Genomic DNA, 21,940 nt, shown 5'->3' with positions numbered 1-21,940 from the left:
GGACAATAGGCGAGCGGCAACCGATGCAACGCGATGCGTCGCATTATTGGCGTTGCAGAAAAATCAAACACAGATCTATGGCACTGTCACTTGTTCTGTAGCTGTAGACCAATGTGTACCTACAGTTGTTAATTTCCAGCAAATTTTATTTATTTTCATCACACTTGCTCGAAAAAGATCTTAGGAGGTGTACTGAAGGGTAAAGGCCTACATTGTTCCCGCGGGAGTTATGGATTGTGAAAAAGAAAGTTATAACTCCCTAGGGAGTTATAGCTTTCTTTTTAATTATGTCACTAATTCATACGAACCAAGTAAGTAAGTAAGTAAAATACTTTGTTTAAAGTAATTTCAGTTTCAGTCATCAAAGGTATTAGGGGGTTTAGGGAGGTTAGGGAGTTTACTTTTAAAATACTGACGTTTATAATTTAATATTTTTGTTTATGTTTAAAAATATTTAATTTGATTAATTTGGTAGCCGTTTAAAATATTACACGATTTTCAATCGTGGCTGAATGACGAAGGTCTGTGCCTTCGATGCCTAACCTGTCAAGAAATGACAATATGGCGGACAAATGTTTGATATATATGTATTTTATTTAATCATTATTTCGCTTAAAATTTAGTTTATTGTGTGTAACTCCTGGGGGTAAGAATATTGGAAGCTCGAGTCTTTAATTCCCTCCAGCCGGATATATAGACCTCCCTTACAAAATCTCACTTACCACCCAAGTTGCACAATGTAATGTAGATACTATTGATATTCCACACATAATATACGACTGCAAAAGAACTCGGCATTCATTACAGATAGACTGCGATTGGTTTTACAAGCCGTCGGCTATGTAAAACGAGTCCGAGCCAATCATTCGGAATAAGGCCGGACCCGGATCGAACCCGGACCCTCGCCCGGTGCCGTTTAACTTAGCATTTAATTTGCACATTTATACTGACTGGCTCAGGTGGTAATTACGAAATCCGTTTGAAGGTTAAGCTTTGCTCAGTAGGCTTCTAAAGGGGCCCACTGATTAACAGTCCGCCGACGGTATCGGCCTGTCAGTTACAACAAAATGTTGACAGTCCGGCGGACTGTTAATCAGTGGGCCTCTTAAAGGAATACTGTTCAAACTAACCTTTCGAGTGTCTGGTGCTAAGAGACATTTGAAGAGTCAAAAGCGTATCAGAATGTATCAGATGGATAGACTATACGAGTCATTTCGAATTAATTAGTTTTAAAAAATCGGCCATGTGGGTACGGACCATTAAGCAAAAAACGGCAAAAGAATCACGTTCGTTAAAACGGGGTCAACAGAAATCGCGGGGTGAATAGAGAAACTGAGCTGTTTCTTTCAAGTTGTTATATTTAAAAACGTACACCTCTAAAATAAGATTTTTTGGAATGCGTATATAGTAAATAGACTATTTATTCTCTAGATTGATACCAAAAGAACTTAATCAAATTGCCTAAAAGTTAGATTTTTTTTACTCTAAAGTAAGGTCTCGCCGAGGTAAGAAATGAAGCCTGTCTGAACTTTGTTCTAGCGGTAAATGTTTTCACATTAACTAAGTAAAAGTTAGCTAACCTGGTAATATAGTATCTGTAGTACCTAAATAATAAATAATGTCAATAATTTTCTCTATAAAGAAGCATTTATTTGCAAAAAACTAATAACAAGCAATTTTACGTGATAAAAGGGTCAGTGGACACGCATATGGGGTGAATAGTTACGCCATAGAGGGTTAAAAGACATGAAAAAATAATTTTGTGTGAAATAGCTGTTTAACAGATATACATATATACCATTTACTAATAGAGTATCAGCATAATAATGACCGAATTCGATGCCTATGACAACTAAAACTTAATAGTTCTATTCACCCCTTTCTTGTGTCTATCGACCCCGTTTTAAGGATATGGAGAAAACAGGTAGTTTTTTTTTTCTCTGAATAGGGTAGGTAAAAATTTATTTCACAAATGCAAAATTGAAGAACTAACCAAGACTTAAAAATTATATAAAAATGTTTACTTTTATCATTTGGATTATTGGCGAAAATCGTCCTTGAAGTTGAAAATCGTGTCTTTTCACCCCGTTTTACGGTTTGTTGTATGGGAGCCCCACTTAAATATTAATCTGTATTTAGTATTTGTTCGAGGATATCTTCCTTAAGAGGGGGCGTAAAGCCAAAGGAACAAAGGATAGGACGCGCCGCGCGAATATTGCGACGGAATATTTGGCGATAGCGTGGCTTTTAACGGTTTACTTCAATAACTGAAGTAACTACCTGATACTTCTGATTAAAATTTTGCTAGTCAAATCCCTCGGCTATATAACTAGCTATTTTATACTAAAGTTATACCGCTACTGTATGCAGGGTAACGATATACCTACAACTGGATATAAATGAAAATTAGACATGTTTTCGTTATTTTATTTTCTATCGATCCAAGAGTCTGCCCTCGCAAACATAGTCTAGCTTCTGTGTTAATTTTTTCATGGCATTAGCTCTTGATTAAAACGTGTAAAAAATCAATATAGAAACTGCAATTTTGCGTTTTAGCCCCCTCTTAACTATAGTACCTACTTTGGGTTCCATTATGGCTACTAAATTCGGCCCATTTCAACAAGATTGGAGAATTTCGTTTTCCTTAGACTTATCTACTTAACTACACCCAAATGTTCATTGAACTCCGAAAAATATTTACTGCAAAGCCAGCGGTAGCGTGAATTACAAGAAGTGAAAGTTATTAAGGTGATAAAAGCAATAAAAAATGATCCCCCAACCAACACAAATCTATAAGCATAGTAATTCACTTGATTTAAGATAAGTCGCGAATGTTTAAAGCCCTCACGCCTCACTCAAGGCAAATAACCGAAGCATAGTGATCGAATAAAACCGTCTTACATTCAGATATCGGAGAGTTTTAAATAGTCGTTATTATACCAAGAATAACTGGCGTTAAGCAATCAGCCAATCACAGTATCAAGCAAGACCTACGAATTAAACTACCGTTTGGTTGGCTTCATCTCATCGATCGGTAGAATGACCCAATGCAACAGCCACGAGAAGTTTCCACCACGTTGTCAAAAAGCCGTCACTCGCATGCACCTAAATCAAACCGCATTTGTAGGTTTCATATTGATTAGACCAAGCCCGGGGCGGGCGCAATAATCTACAACTCTCGATAGGTTGTGGTGGCATAGGTATGTATATACTGTTTATACTTAGATACGAATGACCGACGGCCAGTCAGCAGGAGGTCTATTCTGGAATGAAAATTTGACTTATGGAATTCAGAGGTTTCGCGTGCACTTCGACTAACGAGAAACTAAAAGTGTGAGAACGGTTACATTAGATTGAAATAGTGTTTAGTTTAACTGAAACAAAAATTAATGTCAGTTCAGTTCATAATGCCTAATATATGTAGGTATGCAACAGGTTTTTTTATTCGCCGTGCTTTGCTTTTATAGACTTGGTGAATTAATTTTACGTGCTATATCCACTGTAAGTCGTTATACTTACATATGATATTACATAACTACAAATATACACAAGGAACGAATCACCAAACAAAGCACCTGTCTATTGTATTCAATATCCAAGCACAGGTACTTAGAAATTCAATTAATATTCCGAGGTATCTTGCACTAAGCAATGACCATTTAGACCATTGACGGTTATTAACTTGGAGACTCAATACATCGCCGTTTGAATGGAAGCACCGGTCAAGACAATCACGTTGCACTAGCCTTAATTATTATCCTCTTGTTCACAGGATACTGCGAATCACGGCATGTCTGTACATGCCAACTCGCCCCATACATAATATTAGTACGGACACAAGGTTGAAATCCTTTGAAATCCATTTCTATGGGACAGAATGCAACAGAATGGTCTATTGGCGTCGGCTCTTAAAGCCAAGGACACACGGCACCTTACGCCAGATTATCTAGAGAACGTCTTAAGCAGAAAACAAACAGTGGGCCGTCTCCATCCGTCGAGGTATTCCGGTTTCTGAATTCATTTCCATCAGTCTCACTTGATGAGAGCGAGAGAGACGGAGGTAGAATAACTTCGAAATAGTAGTTCGTGATAAACCCCCATATCTGTCGCTGTGAGCATCCTAATGCTACGCTTTAATGCGAGAAGACTGAATTGCTACGGTTACGAGTACGCGTATTTGTTTATTTGTAATGCTGAGCTTTAGTCAAACGGTGTCGTGTAGCCAAAACGTTTAATATCCCATCAAGAACATTGACAACTTAATTAACGTCTATGCAATTTCGTATCACTTTCAATTATGATTGAGCGGTAGGTTTCCAACAAAGGGTGGTCTAGTAGCGCCTCCCAGCGGGCGTCTGTACCGTCGTCTGCGAGAGAGAACGATACGATTACCTAAAGGCAAAGATGTCTATGTGGTGCCTGCTTAGCTAGGCTGGACAAAATTATAGTTATATTATATGACATTAGTCATATGGCAATATTTTTATAATTATTATATTTGTCAACGATTAAAAAAATTGTACATGGCATAAAAAGCATAAGGACCTTTCTCTGATGGAAAGTCACATATGATACTATTAAAAATACAGTGGAGTCCGCTTATAACGACCTCCAAGGGACCACTGATATTACGTCGTAATAACCGGACGTCGCGCTAAACAGACTAACTTTTTTTTTAATAGTATGTATATGTACTGAATATATTGTTATTCATATTTATGGGACCACCAAAGAAAAAAAAATTATAATCAAAATATTTATTTCACAAAAAATAATCATCTTCTCACTATGAAAGATTTACAATTTTAATTTCAATAATCAACAAACGTAGTTTCACATAAACTTAACCAAATGTACATTATGTACTGAAATGTATATAACAAAATATATGTGCACATACTTAATGTAGGTACCTTCCTCTCTCTTTAACTAAACAATAAAATACCTACTCCCCTGATTTTTATTAAATAAGTCAACTCGTTATAATAATAAAAAAATACAAAACTTAAGCTTCTGGGACTCTGAAGGCTAGCGCAAAAAGTCTGTAATTTTAGTTTGTTTTTGATTTTTATTTGTATAGTAAACAGTACGGACTGCATTATGCAAACGAGACATCATACTTTTTATAGTGTCATCATCAAAATTGGAATGCACAAACATATTCAGCACTTCTGCAGCTTTTAGAGCTTCAGATACACTCGGAGTGGTACAAATGTGTTCCAGATCGTCGTCATCTTCACTATCTTGGCCGTTGCCGATAAAATTTTGTAGAATATTCACGTCAGTTGGCTCCTCACACGTTGCGAGAGCATCGTCAACGGCAGAATATTCTTCAAGTTCTTCATTTCCTATGGGCAGTCCTTTATTAAGAGCTCTCGCCCAGACAGACAACGGCATATCATCGTCATCATCATAGTCGGCACTGGCAGCAATACTGGGACTATCTCGGACAAATCCAGCGTGTTGATAACAATTGAATATCGTCACAGACGTAAGCTTGTTCCACGCGTCATAAATCATTAGAATGACATCCAGTATCGTGATCTTCGGATGTTTGGCAGTGATGGTGTCTTCATTTGCATCAAGACTGCCGATAATTTTTAGAACCAGGTTTTTGCGAAAGTTTGATTTTAACGCTCGAATTATTCCTTGGTCCATGGGTTGCAATACAGATGTTGTATTAGGAGGCAGAAAAATGAGAGTTATGCTCCTCAAATCGCTGATTGAAGGATGTGCTGGACAATTGTCAACCAAGAGCAAGATCTTTTTCTTCTTTTTAGCCAGTTCACGATCCCAATTACGTACCCATTTGATAAAAATATCAGAAGTCATCCAGGCCCTGCGATTGCTCTCATAATCTACCGGCAGGGATCTAACATTTTTAAAACATCTTGGATTCTTTGACTTGCCGATAATTAACAACTTCTTTTTTACCGTACCGTGCCACTCATGTTAGCTGCAACCATCACAGTTATTCTGTCTTTCGAAAGTTTTCCTCCCGAGCATTTCTCACCTCTAAATTTGAATGTGTTATCTGGTGTTAGTTTATAGAATAATCCAGTTTCGTCTGCATTAAATATTTCGTCATCAGTAAATTTTGCTCGCAAGTTAGGCCAAACTTTAGTTTGCCACTCGGTCACATCGCTCTGTTGAACCGACAAAGATTCGCCAGCTATTTTTCCGGCGACGATATTGTGTCTACTCTTGAAACGGCTAATCCAACTGGCCGAACAATTGAAGTTAAGAATGTTTAGCCCATTAGCGAAAACATTCGCTTTTTGTTGAAGCATAGGCCCACTTACAGGTATTCTCCGATTACGTTGCAGCTTAAACCACTGTAAAAGTGCCGAGTCAATTTGTTCGTGACACGACACCCTCACGCGTTTAGGTTTTAAAACATTTGCATTGAACAAAGGTTCTATTTTGTGTTTATTTTTTTTTATCGTAGATATTGTCGAATGATTTACACCGAATTCCTTCGCAATAGTTCCATTCGATTCACCAGCTTCCAAACGTTGTATTATTACACTTTTCTCCTCAATGGAGAAGTTTTTTCGCTTTAAAGGAGCCATTTTAGTACGCGCACACACTCATCACCCATAAATTACTACCGTAAAATAAAAAGTCGCATTCCAATCAGCTACGTGTAGCCAAGGTAGGTGCGCGAAACTGAGATAGCATCTTACCCTCAATTTATTTGTAAACACTTCAACACTTGTCGTCGTTGTAACAGGACAATTATGTGTGAAATTCCGTCGTTAAAAGCGGTCGGTCGTTATAAGCGGAGTCGTAATAAGCGGTTGTACTTTTATAGTAGCTTGTACTAGAATCAAACAAGTGTCTATACTTACGTCGCTATAAGCGGTTGGTTGTTATATGCGGAGTCGTAGTAACCGGATTCTACTGTATCTGGGAGACCGAGCTTTGTTCGGAAAACATATAAAAACTCAAAAACGCGCGTTTTCCCAGAGTTAAGACCTAGCTAGATCGATTTTTCGGCCCCGAAACGCCCATATACCAAATTTCATCGAAATCGTTAGAGCCGTTTCCGAGATCCCCGAAAAGATATAAGTGCCTAGGTAAAGTTTACAATTTCTATAAGATAACACATTTAAATAATTTTGTACCTTAACCTACATTTTGTTAAGTATCGTAAACTACAGTGTTCCGAGAGTAACCATAGCCAAAGCCAAGGTACAAAGAAAAAGTTGATTGACCCAAATACTAGCTTGTAAAGTGCATCCAAAATATACTGATGCGCTCCGTTTCCAAATATAGCATTAGTAAAGTTTGGATAACAACAGACGATTAAGCCAGGCGCTGTTAAAGATTTATTCCAGACATGTTTCGGGTAACAATTACAAATTTACCGTGGTTTGGCCATAATAAGTACCTAATAATAGAACAGAAGCATTCCACGGGCTGTTCCGTTCAAACACTTCATACTTCGGGTACTAGAACTTTTTTCCGGCGTTAAAAGCCGATGATTAACTACTTGTCTGCAGTGCATATATTTGACGATTTGTCACAGAAATAGAAAATTCTGAAAATTCGCTTTTGTACGGGACAGTAGACAACTTCATGGAATGCTCTAGGTCAGGAAAGACAAATTCATTACGAAAAGAAACATTATTACTAAGAGGAGTGAACATGAAAATGAGCAATTACTCATTAACAAGCTTTTATTAGGTCGACCTGTATGTAACTAACTATGTAATAGAATCTAAGGTAACTAATTTAACCATCTTCCAAGGATCGTAGCGTCATGAAAATTGGCAGCTGTATGTAGTTCTGATGACAATACAATAATATAGTACTGTCGAACTGATCTGATGATGGAGACAGGAGGTGGCCATAGGAACTCTGTGATGAAACAACGCAACCTAATTGTGTTAGGGGTTTTTAGAATTGTCTCGATGAGTATTAGTTGTCTGTCGTAAGAAAAGTACAGTCAGCGATAAAAGCTTGTACCAAAAATGAAATTTTTGCCAAAAACTTATTTTCTACCTATTTAACTAGATTTGGTTATGAAATTCAACATGTGTCATCATCCCAATTGTCAGTCAACAGCGTGAATGGTGCAACGTATAGCATGTCATGTCGACAATCCCATACTCGGAACGCGCCAAGTCGCATAGTGGCTGAGAAACGGTCCCGTATTTGCATCAGACGTCATGTTGCACCTCGTTTTCACCATTTTGCATATACAACGGGACGTTACAAGATAATGGCTCACTTTTAGCCCGTGTTACAAGCAACACCACTATATATGTATATCACAGCGCTTAATAAGGGCGATGCCATAGAACCTAGAGGTGTTATTGACCAATTATGCTGATACTGCATAAACAATCAAACTACGGCGGGTATTTAAATGAGGCAAACAAGCACTCTCTTTAGATATTTATTCACTTGAAAGCAAGATAAATACGGAGGTGTCCGAGAATAACGATATCGTATAATTATTCACAACATCTATCAAATCCATTCCATTAGCAAGTACTTCACCTCTTTTTATTGAAGACAACGATAGAATCTATTAATGTAACCTGCAATAATTATATCTTGCAATATGACTTCATAGTGTATAAATACCTGACATGCTCTAAAAACGCATCACATTTTAAAAATATAACGAATTAACGACCGTCTTATACATTCGTGGAGCGAAATGCACAGAATAGATTTTTAACCTAACCGGTCTAATAAAGTATCTGAAGATATATTTTTTACTTATTTGTATCGTTTTTAACTGTAAGACACAAGACACCACTATGTCGAATGCCAATAAGGTGCTATTGACAATCGGACTTGAAACAGCGTTTAGCTCTGAAATTGAACGTAAGCGAATCGTTGCCGCGACCGTTAACATTGTTTCTTTGTTCAATGGCCGATTAACGTCAAATCGTTTACTGTCGTAAATTTGGTGTGCCTGTTAAAATCATTGTTTGGTAAATTGACGAAAACAGCCGCCATGTGCTATTTTGTAGCCGGTTTGTTGAAAGTTAATGCAGCTCCAATATAAAATCTGCCTAGGTTCTCGTAGAATTTTCGGCATAGTATTTCCAATTAAGTGAAGAATGGCAGAGGAAGCCCTGCTTCGTCAAACATCCTCGTAAATCTCCCGTGATTGGGGGCGTGGCCACGGCGAGCTCACCTTTCATTTTGAGGCATCCGTTGAACCATCGTCAACATTGTAAACTAGTGTTGTAACCAACACTAGAGTCTTTTGAGTCCTCTGCTTTGAGACTAGATTCTGTTTTCAGACGCTTATAATTAAGTTGAAACTCGAGCTATTTTCAATTTGTTAAAGACAAGTCTTCAATCCTTTTCGAGAATTCAGATTTTTTTACAAAACAAATTGAAAAGCATTGTGTTCATGTAATATTTATGGGTTAGGTACACAAACCATTTAGAACGCCTATTTAATTCTGTTAGTTAGATAAAACTGGGATATAACCGCGTAAATTGAAGTTCGCAAATTGCGGGCATCTTTTTCTGTCACTATAATTACGCCTTCATTGGAGTAAAAGGGAAATATTCCCACAATATGCCAATTTCGGTTTTCGCGGTAGAACCTCTGTTATCAGTCTTTATTCGGAGGCTTAAAAAGTCGCAATCAATGACTCGACTCTGGACTTAAAAGACACGGAAGGTTTTTAAGCGGTGAGACTCGTAAAATACGAGTCGAGTTTAAATTTAGATTCAAAAGACTCGAAGTTTAACAAAGTCTATGTTCAAGAGACCCAGTTTCAGGGTCACGTTTTTTTGGATTGCTGCGGTAGTGTCATCTATAGCAGTCACTGACTGTTGACACTAAAACGACAGATCTCTAACAGCTACAAACACTCGCTTAGCACATCTCGGTAATCTTCGGACTTAGACTCTGCTGTCTAAAGGTGAAACTTCGGCAAAATTGGCACCTGAGGACCTACGGCCAAAAATTAAATTCTAAATGTTTTTATATGTATAAGCAGATAACAGTTTCCGATTTTTTGATGTTGGCGGCAGGCCCTCAGACACTGTAATTTTTCTGTAAATTTCCGTTTCGATAAGTATAGGGACTGTACGCTTCAATAACGTGCAGGGACAATTTCGACAGCGGGAAAAAGATGTTTTACGCTATCTGTTAATAATGTCAAACATGGAAGATATTTCATTTAGTTGAAATTTCCCGCAATTGCCCCCTACACCTTACACATTTTACTTCCTGCATCAGTTATTATCTATAGTCATAGCGAGGTGACAGTGAAAGTGGTGAAACAGAGGCTAGAGTCGGCTTACCTTCCATTCTGTGGTCCCACATTCCCGTCGTTGAAGGAGGAGCTGGCGCTCAGGTCCTTGTCCGGTATGAGCCCGCTCTGCATACCCAGGGGCGCGATGCATTGAGCTGCGAACGAAATAAAACTCAATTATCAAAGCTGTACTAAACGGAAAACTCCCTTAATACAAATTTGGGAACAAATCAAAATATTTTAATTAAAATAATTAGGTTTGTTCCCAAATTTGTATAGATGGCAGGACCATCTCTCTCCGTAGTGGGGGAATTCGTACACGAGAGTGCAGGCACGTACTGCTCGCCCTTAGAATTAGTCATAGACGCTTATATAGTATTTCTAAGTACGAGTAGTTATATCTACTTAAGTATTCATATTGTTATTTTCATGTACCTATATATCAGAATACACTTTAGTTACAGCATTTTACTATAATATGTATATACAGGGTGTCCCATATGTGACACGTCACAGTGACACTGGAGGTAGACCAGGCCAAGAGGACCCAAACCAACTTAACATGACCCCAGTAAAAGGGGCACGGTTTTCAAGTTATTGCCAAATTAAGGTTTTTCATGAATTTTGACCGTTTATAACATTGTTAGTGCCAGTGTGCACTCGGAAAGGTCTCGAAGTTATTATTTTTTTGTGTACGGCATCATGAATAGTTAATTCAGATAACAGAATATGTATTTTATCGATAAACAATGTAAAATGCAAAAAAATACTGGTTTAATCTTGAATTAAATTCACAGCGAAACATTAATTTCGACTTTGACCACCTATCGTAAAAAAAAATACTAGAAAAGTAATGAGCAAATAACGTCAAGATATTGAGCATTATTTTAATAAATTGATTAAACTTCAACCTGCAGTAGCATATATAAATAAAGTACCAGTGCAGTGTGGAGATAAGTTAGTATGTAGGTATACAATCTCTCCTAATAAACCTAATATCTGGGAAACCGAACTTTACTCGGAAAACATAACTAAAAAGCTAAAACCTCTAATCAATTTATCGCCCCCGAAAACCCTCATAATATAGCAAATTTCATCGAAATCGTTAGAGCCGTTTCCGAGACCTTGTTCGATAATGTTTTTTTTTGACATGACGCACGAAGATTTATGAAAATATTTTTATATGTGTATGTAGTGGGTATTAGTGGCTACTCATGCATATTTTTTTTGTAGGTGTAGCCGGTGTAGGTACCTTCGCGGGAAGTAACAAAAATGAGAAGAAAAATAAAATGTTTTTTTGAAGTGAAAACTTCTTTAGCGGCGCTGAGCACTTTTTGAGGTGGGGAAAAAATGATAAACTCGAGACAGCGTAAGGCGTCTCTCCTCTCTTTCTACAACAATTAACGCTACAAATTTAAGCTCACTGGCCAGCAATTTCGGAACTAAAGTTTTTCAATAGAAAGGAGGATGGGTCAATTATACATAGATAGTGTTGCAGACATTTTGGAATAGTCATTGAGTTTTGACTTCTGTCGGCACTCCCGGAGTGCAACCGGTTGTTTTTTTTATACTGAATTATAAGGACAAGATGCAGGTTAAAAATATGCATTATGTAGTCTATTTTATTGTTGTTGAATATAATTTTGTTTGGTTAATCTAACTTGAACAGTTTACAAAATATGACACTTTCAATGATACGCTGATTATTTTACATTATCCTGAATAACTCCAAAACAAAAGAAGATCGAGGACTGATATTAAGCATAGAGTGTTCTTAGGACCTGCCAGTACACCACCTGAAAGAATGACCAAATCGTCTTTGGGGGCACTTCTTGTTCGCTTAGCCTGCTAGACCCTTTGTCATGCATTGATCTTATTTCATTTAAATCCGTTTAAGGAAGCTATTCTAGGGTTTAGTAAAATCTCTTTTCTCATTTTCTTATTAAATTACAACGAGATACAAGTACTAAAACGCGTTAAATAGAGAACCTTCTTATAAATAATCCGTTAAAAATAGATTAAACGCACCGGAACGAAATGATGAAGGCACCTCTGAAATGGGATCGCCAGAATCCAAAATTAAACCTCGGCAAACACCATCATAAAGTGCTCTTTATATTATAATTATTAATGCACACGTGTAACCATTGTCGTCAACGACAAACGTTGCGATAATAATTCTTGTAAACAGAAATGTAAGAAATGACATACACTTAAGATTTATTTTTATGACACAAGCACAAGGCGATATTGGTTTAAATCTCGCACTGCTAGTTTTGAACAGTTTGAAAATTATGAGGTCATTCATGTTCGTAAGTTATACTGGTTTTCCTACATTATCTATAGCTACTTAACATGTTAGTAAAGGCTAAGATTATACAATGTTTAATCTTGCAATATTGAGGTAAATGGTACTTGGCACCTCTTGCGAAAACGATTTGGCTTCCCTCTTTACTAGTTATGAATGTAACCACCGTCATACGGGCCAGAATATGAAAAACTAGATTTGTTAAAGTCACACCCATGGTCTAATAAAACATGGTCTTCTATTCCCAGAGTGACACGGGCCTACGTCACAATAACATTGCCACTTTATTTCAACATAACATGTTACATGGGTACATTATAGCTATGGTTAATAAGTTAAAATATTTCTTTATAATTTTATAATTTTCATTTATAATGTATTTTATCTTAATTTTTACAATAACACGTCATTTTTAATTATTCGTTAGCAATATCTTCCGATTCACGAAAGAAATTTCAGACGTTCGGGTAATTCTGTTTACATTACTGGCGACACAGGATAGCGCTGTCACATTTGACAATTCGGATCTAGATAACTTCATGCCCTGACCGTCATCCTTGTCGAACGCGTGTTAATTGTTATTTCCTTCTCGCTCAGTGTCAGCAGTCGCAGTGTTTTCCAAACTTTTCACGTCGTAAGCTTGGTAATTAATGTGTAACTGTGAATTAGTTTTTTAAACGTTTGTCTTGTATAGATAAATAAAGTTTAATTTAATACATTAGATTTGTTTTATTTTACTATGTTTCTACATTAATAACTTAAAATTAATGCCGTTGACGATGACGACGAATGATGACGTAGGCCCGTGTCAGTTAGGTCATACGCGAATCTCGGAATAGAGTACCAGGCGGAGTATATTATTATACCATGGTCACACCGTCCTCGGTCATTATTAAATTATCACACGTTTGTACCTGTGAAAATAAAGTGTGAGGGTAAATTCTCGCTATGTGTATGTATACGAGTATTGGGCTGACAACAACATCTAACGAAATATGCGACAACACAACTCGCGCGTCCCCACGAGTCCCAGGAAAGCAATATTATTTCCTATGAATGACCTAAACACATTCCTACCTCAGGTAAGTAAGGAGGTGTTATTCCTGAGAAAGTCACTTAGTATTCTGTCGCTAAACGAGCTTCGAACGGCTAAATTGTTAATACACTATTCGAGACAAGGAGTTTCCCCAACAATGGCCAGACTTCGCTGAGCGATAGAACGCGAATAAATTAACTTGGCGAGGTAAACCACTCTTCAGTCCATCATCCATTTTGTAGTCTCTCGGGCTCGGTGAATGATCAGCTTATAAGTATTTCAGTAAAAAAATGTTTTCATAAGTAAATTTATGAGAGAAGGCAAGTTTGTAATATGTGTGTCGCGGTAGGAACTCCCTGGGATAAGCTAAGGTACGCTCCTTAAAGCGCTCCGGGAAAGTGTTACCTGTCTGCAAAACTTCAGCTCTCTAGGCCTCATGGCTTATTTGAGGCGTTGCTAAAAGCCCGACAGCGGAGTGAAAAGCATCGTTGGATTTTTTGTCGAACAGCGTCGATCGATATTTTAAGTAGACTGCGCTGCCGCGTTGTTCACCGTATAATTACAAACAGAACTACTTTATTATTAATGTGTCGTGCCATTTTGCAATAAAGCTTAAATATAGTATTAATAGGCGCCGTCAGAGTCTCAGCATCAGAATATTTCATGAAGGTTAAAGGCTGGTAATGGGAAAGGGGTTACGGGAGGGCTTTAGAGTTCAGAGTAGGGAGTATTTACCACCACCATACATGCACCATGTAAGTCCTTCTGCAACCATGTGTGGACGGTCATTAGTTAGATAAACTGCTATCACATCAAGCTCCTCCATCTAATGATAGTAAGAGTGCGTAATCAAGTTACGTCGTAACCATTTAGCGCGGTGGAATGGTTACCCTGGAGGAGGGACGAACGGTCGGCAATGGTTGTAAATTCAGCATTTTTACGGTTCCATACCGTAGTCCAAATCGGAAAAACAGCCCTTATCGAGTTCATTTGTTTGTTATTCAGGTATGTAAGTATTTAAAACAATAGCAATATACAAATACACAGCACTACAAAAAATCATTTTTGCACTAAAGATATAAATTAAGTGACTGGCCTAATGGATTTAGGCTGTGGCCTAAGCTCCACTTGCACCATCCGACTAACCCGGGGTTAACCGGTTAAACCGTTAATCCAGTGTTAAATTGTGCTGGTAACCATGGTAACTCCAGGTTTAATCGATAAACCCCGTGTTAGTGAATGGTGCAAGGGCCCTAAGACTTTACACATAGACTTTATTACTTATATAAATTCCAATTATAAAATTTGTAGACTTCAATTATAAAATTTGTAGACTTATCGACCCACCTATCCTATAGGTACATCATAACAATAATTCTACCAAGTAAAACGTTATCATAATGAAAATTTGCCGAATGTTGGTTGCCAAAGTAAATCGTCTGCGAAAAGTAGGTTGGCAAGTGAAATTCGGACAACAAAACTTTGGCGAAAAGGCAAGAACACCCTGTGATTCGTGGTACGCTTTTTATATCGTATGGACTTATGGAGGTACGGATAAGGATACCTACATTGAGCGTGCTGGTTTACATTAAATTTTATCAAGTCAAATGCTTGACGTATTATGTTCAAATATATTTTGATTACTCAAACATATAAGTTCCTGACCATAGTACTTGGATATTACGTTTATTAAACTTATATTTTTTTCAAAAACCATACAAACTTGTTTGAATTCTAAAATCTTTCGATTACATAGAGACATTTCAATTCAATCTTATAAAAGTCAAGGAAGAAAAATAACTACTTCTAATGTTCATATTTTTATGGGTACTATGTAGTTCAAAAGCCGGGATTCGAAATAAACATAATTAGTACAAGTAGGTATTGTAAAGTTTGTTAGTCAAAGGCTAGTTGAACCGGTAGGTACCTAGTTATTAGAAACTTTCGCAATATCAGGCATCTTCTGAGAAGTTCGGGAAAAAATTTGAATGCTAAATAAATATCAAGATATTTTAACCTCCTGAGACCCAGAAGCAATTGTTTTGTTTTTGAAATTGGAACCCTTAGTTACACAATTAAAGTTCAAAATAGATTTTGGAATATGTACAAAAAATTGTACCCAGGGACTTAGGAGGTTAAGGCGTTTGTCAATCACAACCACATTGACTACTTATACATTAAGCGATGGCAACATGTTGTATACTGTTTTCATGAAAACAGAGTAAACTTTCTTGACACATACTTGATAAATAAGTACGCACCAACATTCTCTAAGAGCCTTGAGCCTGTAATTCAGGAGCTCATAAGGGAGGAGTATAACTTTTCTACATATACTGTGTATACACAACACCTGAATACTGCAACAGTTCACACCATAAGCATAGCAAAAACCTACACCTCCGCTGTTTACCACCAATATCTTAGGAACATCTCAAGAATACCTAACAGTTCCAGGACGCCTCACTGTTCCGACTCTCCCGACACGAAACGCCTTATCGATATACAATACAGCTGGTCAGTTAAGTCTTTATGTTACCAGGAAGGGACAACGAGTATCTAATTAGCAGGGCGGAGGTGGTGAGAGCGAGGGACATATAGGGTAAGTTCAGATAATCGCGTGATGCAATTCGTGGTAGAAAGTGTAAGCAGAAATAAATAAATAAATATTAGGGGACATCTTACACAAATCAACCTAACCCGAAACTAAAAAAAGCTTGTACTATGGGTGGTAGCCTGGTAGGCGACTATATACATACTTATATAGATATATACATACTTATATACATAGGTAAACACCCATGACTCAGGAACAAATATTTGAAGGATGTTTTTGTAATGTAATTTGTTTTGCTAGATTCACAATACCTAATTAAAAAATACAATTATTCTGAGTAGGGTGTTCCAAATTAGCTCTTGTTTTTACTTTTTGTAACGAAAGGTAAACTCGATGCCGGACAGGCACAGATGTTTTAAAGGCCACTTTCACCATTTACTAACCCGGGGTTAACCGGTTTAATCCTGGCGTTACCATGGTTACCAGTACAATTTGACCCTGGGTTATCGGTTTAAACGGTTAACCCCGGGTTAGAGGGACGGTGCAAGTGGCGCTAAGACACGCAGGCATGGTACCACAGAATTGTCCGAGTTCACCCTATTCCATAAACAATTTACCCGGGGCACGGGAACTTTGATGACATTTCAGCGCAGCTCATGTAGGTAGGACCGTAAATCATTAACGCGATGGGACGCACGGGAGCCCGGGACTATATGTCGCTGACCCCTACATATGTATAGCGATGCCCTGAACTGTCAAATTAATCGACATGCTTTACGTGCTTGCATGACCATGCTTTAAGTAATTATTGAAATAAACATGATATTTAATTATAGGTACATATCATCCTTGAATTTAGTAACAAAGGGTCCCCTCGACGGGTGTTAGTGATAAGCTGATAAGTAGTGATATATTTTAAATCTACCAAAGCTAAAGAACACACGAAGACACTCAGCAACAGAAGTAGTTAAGCGGGCGAGTTGTCTTAAATTATCTTCATTTTCATTCTTTTCAAATTATGGCTTCAGCCCATTGGGGCTATTTCGCCAGTGTCAAGGTCGTAGTAGCAGGGTAAAACGATTGAAATTGTACGGTTAGTACAAGACAGTGTACGGTGATTTAGATCTTGTAAAGCGATAGCTGGCTTTACAAGAAACACGTGGACAACCGGCCGTTGACTCCAAAATAATGGTTAAACGTGCTTCAAGATAAATTCTCCATTCACTGCACACTACCACATTAGTTTACTGTATAATAGGCTATCGATATTACACTTTAAACAATATTAATGAGCAAAAAACAAAGCAATTGATCCCGACGCGTGCCATCAAGATGGCGCTCGAACCGGAAGTCCTCTTAAATTATCTGAGCGCTACTTTATTGTTAAGACAATACATACGAGTAATAGAGGGTACGTATGGTATCGCTTCTGCTGCTGACATAGCATTATAGCTGTAATAGTTTCTGCTGCTTACAGTATGAGTACCTCTAGGTTTAAGAAAGCACATTGTTCAATTGTATTTATTAATATCATAATAAATAAATAATAAAAATAATAATAAAAATAAAAAATAAAAAATAAAAAATAAAAAAGCCTTTATTTCTAGTCATTTGTAGAGAAATGGAAGAAGGTTCATCGATTACATAATCTTATCTAGTTTTTTAGTATTACATTGCATTGTTTCTTATGTCAAAGTTATAATTAAGTACAAGGTGTATGTCAAGAAAAGCTTACATTTTATTTAGGTATTTACACTGATATAGTTAGTCGGACCAGAACCCCTCATCGGGTGAAGGCCTCCTCCAAGGACTTCCAGGTTTCCCTATTTAATGCAGTATGTTTCCAATTTATACCGGCTATTTTCTTAATGTCATCCGCCCAGCGGCTATTTGGTTTGCCTTTACGGCGTTTTCCTGTGGGCCCCTTCCAGGTAGTAGCTGTTAAGGTCCATCGAGAGTCTGAAAGCCTGGCAACGTGTCCAGCCCATCTCCATTTTTGAGTTTTGGCATGCTTTAAAGCGTCTATTAATTTTGTTATTGCTCTTATATTTATGTGCGGTATTTTTTGCACTCTTCTAATGTTTGTTAGGCTTCTTTCCATTGCTCTTTGACATGTAATTATTTTTGATTTTATTTTTGTAGTAAGCACCCAGGTTGGACTAGCATATGTCAATGAAGGCAAAATGCACATATCCATAACTTGTTTTTTTACTTTCATGTCCATATTACTTTTTAAAATTTCTTTTAGGCTCCAGAACTTATTCCAAGCAATTTTTATTCTACGGTCAACTTCCTGTTCATGCCGTTCACTGTTGAAAGATATCTGTTTGCCTAGGTAAGTAAAACTGTCGACGTACTCCAGAGGTGTGTTGTCGACTGTTATAGCCTTTTGTATGCTGTTGGTCATAAGCTTGGTTTTTAGGAAGTTCATTTTTAAACCTACTTTGGCACTAGCTTCGTGTAAAGTCTGTATCATGTGTTCCAGTTGGACTCCTTTTTCTGAAAATAATATTAAATCGTCGGCGAATCTCAGGTGGTTTAGATAATTACCATTTATATTTATCCCTAACTTTTTCCAATTAATGCTGCTTAATACGGTCTCAAGTACGGCTAGAAATAACTTTGGAGACAGCGGGTCGCCTTGCCTGACACCTCTCTTTATTGGTATGTCTTGCCCTATCATAATACCTAAGTGTAAATAAATGTATTTATATTGAATGTTATATCAAAACACATTACTAGGTTTTACATTGGTTTACATAAGCTAACATAACTGATAAAAGAAAGCACGTTTTAAACATTGGTATTTTTTTATATATATTTCAGTACTACTCGCATGAAATAGTATAAAAAGATTCCTTTTCCTTATTGCTCTATTATTTCTTTCCTTGGACATCTTTTCAGCTACGGACTGCCCGCGGTTACTTTGTAATAGAAAGTATTTTCTTTTAGTAATACATATATATTTTTGCCCCCTTGGTATTGCTGTAATACACAGATGTATTAAAGTGGCACTCTATACCAGTGGCATCGGTCTACTGCATCAAAATCCGTGCCCACCCAATAAACTAGAGTAGGTATGCACTATATGGAACACAAGTCGCTTTTCGCAATTTTAGCAATGTAACCGTATAGGTAGACAACAAGCTTTCAAGTAAAACCAGTGGCAAAGGAAACTATGCTTTGATTCGAACGGGACGAAGCGGGTAAAGCCGACAGCCATCTGAATATTCAACTTGAATTTCGGGGAAATTAGATTTGAAACTATTGAAATATTCAACAAGCAAGCATGATAATGATTCAGTATTTTTGGTGACAATAATAATTAATAATGCACGACACTTGGGAGCTTTATTTATTCTATAAAGAAAGTACTACTGTGATCGTAAATATAGTAAATGAAACGGTTTTTGTTTTTTGTTTAGCTAAGATTATCGATTCACGGTCGTTATCCAGCATAACGAATAGCCAAATATTTATTGAAGTTTTTCGTGAATATTATTATAAGAAAACGCTACTTGTTGTTTCTGGGTGTTATGATCGCAGTACCAAATGATGTGACATGAGCTTTGACTTATATGGCGTACTAGCACTTTAATATAGTGAAATATTGTCATCACATTTCTGTAGTATTGAAACCATCAAAGACTCAATCTGAATAACGTTACGCAACGGCTACGCTATGAAAATGAAAATTTGGGTAGCGTAGTGAAGTTCCGTTTCGATGGCAAACTATCATCGACATTGGGTTGTATATAATCAGATCATCTGCCATATATTGGCAAAGTAAGGCTTTGTTTCGTACTGGACGATGCGAGCTGTGACTGTTGTGAGTGGCATCTTTATAATTCAGTGTTACCATACCGTCTGGCTTTTACCCATTAGTGAGCTCTTTCCTCCCTTACACCTCAGCGTTGGGGGAAAAGAGAGGGTGCTTCCCGAATGCAAGCAAGCCGAACGTTCGAGATAACCATTTTAAGTGTGGCTTTGAGACTCGTAACGATCTTACGTTTCTAAAAGCTCGTTTATAGTGGTGTTATTTTTTTCAGTTTGCGCTCAATAAGCTACTGGAATAACATTCCTGGACGTCAATCGCGTGCCGCAATTTTAATTAGCATTGTCGTACGTTTTCAACCTTCTCCGTTTCGTCGGTGGACGGGCGCCCTTTTTAGCGTATTCAGAGCGTGAAAGGCTACTGTCAATCTAAAAAGTACTACTAGTACTGCCAAGTTTTAGGCTTTTTTCTATGCGTACTGGACGGTTAATGTTATATTATGAGTTTTATAACTAATATCAGATAAATTGTTCTTTGTGGTTACCCAACCTTTTGCGTTTGACACTCTCAAACAAAATATTAGATTTGCAATTCTTTGAGCATAATATAAATGCATTTTCGTTTTCCGTGTGTCGGGATGTTCGCTCACTCAATGGCAAACGTGAAACGATAACCCTTGCGACTACTATTCACTTTTGGTCTTTTTCCATACAAGTATCAAAATAATCGTAACAAAGAGCAATCTCCGAAATTAAAATTTCAAATAAAAATGTAATATAGAAGAATTTGAAAGCAGACAAATGTGAACATAAAAATGCTTCTTCAACCGTATATCAGCGTGAATATTTAATTTCTACAAGATTGCCTAAAAACAAAATCTTGTAAGGAAACTTCTCTGAATAATAGCATGCTGTTTGTAGGTAAGTGTATTAGAAATGAGGTCTTAGTAAATGTTATGGCGAGGCCTGGGGCATCATGACACATGGTACAATTTATAGGTGCCCAAGAGGATTACGCGAGGTTACCTAGGAGTGCATAATGTGACAGTTCATTAGTGCTTATTAAGTTTTAGTGTTGAAGAGGAAAAGGGCTAATAGCGTAATGATGTAGAGTGTAGACATAACAGCGTGATATACGGTGTGGGAAAATCCTGACGCAATGTGTACTTTAGACGGTTTATGACTACAGCATTTGTGATCTCGCTGGACAGTGTCGGGTGTTGGACATGTCAACCGTTTTTTGTTGTTATATTGTTACATTTTACAACGTAAAATACTAAAAATTTACTTTGAAATAGTATAGTATTTTCCCAAATGTTTACATATCAAAACAAAGTACCTAGGGCGAGGGCAAGAATTCCAAAGCTTTCAGAGTGATTCCTGTCTCGTACAGTATTCTAGACAGGCTGACCTAAAAATACGTTGACAAACAATTTTTAGGAATATTTTTCTTACTTACACGTTTTTCTACAAATTATAGTTAAGATTATCTTCAAAATACTCGTTTAGCTTTCATACACAAACGCAAATTTGTTAAACATCAACGTATTTTTGGCCCACCAACTGGGCCAAATAATAAAATGTAGGTGTATTTGGAGCGTAGTCAAAGTCGAGCTGGACCGAATGGAAGTCCAGCTGTAGCTTACAATAATGTTGTACACCTACCGACTAAAATCAGAAAGATGTGGGCAAAAGGTTAACATCTCCGAGCGGAAACGAAACGGGTCCATATTTAGCGTTCTCGAATGAGCACGCTAATTATTAATTATGATTGGGGCGTCAACAACACGCACACAAGTAAAGATTTAGGTGTGTGAGTGTTGGGGGCTTCACACCGTGTCCTCCGCGCCGTTCCTCTCTCTCCCCAGCGACGGAAAAGTTAAGTGAAAGAGACGACGCGACCGTATTTTCAAATTTCGAGTGCAGGCCGCCGCCCGGCGAGGATTGATATTAATGTTCACTGTTACTGTTTGGGTTAGCAGATAAATATCTATTGATTTTTCAAGGGTGCGATCACTGAAGCGGTGTAAATT

At 37.4% G+C, this 21,940-nt stretch overlaps 1 protein-coding gene across 1 annotated transcript in view; it reads right to left on the bottom strand.

The window, feature by feature from the left end:
* Positions 1-21,940, bottom strand: part of LOC134804151 (discoidin domain-containing receptor tyrosine kinase B-like) — a 108,790-nt gene that overhangs the window by 54,071 nt on the left and 32,779 nt on the right. The window contains exon 3 of the mRNA XM_063777097.1: positions 10,285-10,390. Within this exon, the coding sequence (XP_063633167.1) occupies positions 10,285-10,390 (106 nt within the window). The remainder of the gene's footprint in view (positions 1-10,284; positions 10,391-21,940) is intronic.

The sequence above is a fragment of the Cydia splendana genome, chromosome Z (assembly GCF_910591565.1).
Source record: "Cydia splendana chromosome Z, ilCydSple1.2, whole genome shotgun sequence".
NCBI classification, from domain to species: domain Eukaryota; kingdom Metazoa; phylum Arthropoda; class Insecta; order Lepidoptera; family Tortricidae; genus Cydia; species Cydia splendana.
This window is presented reverse-complemented; position numbering and strand designations above follow the sequence as displayed.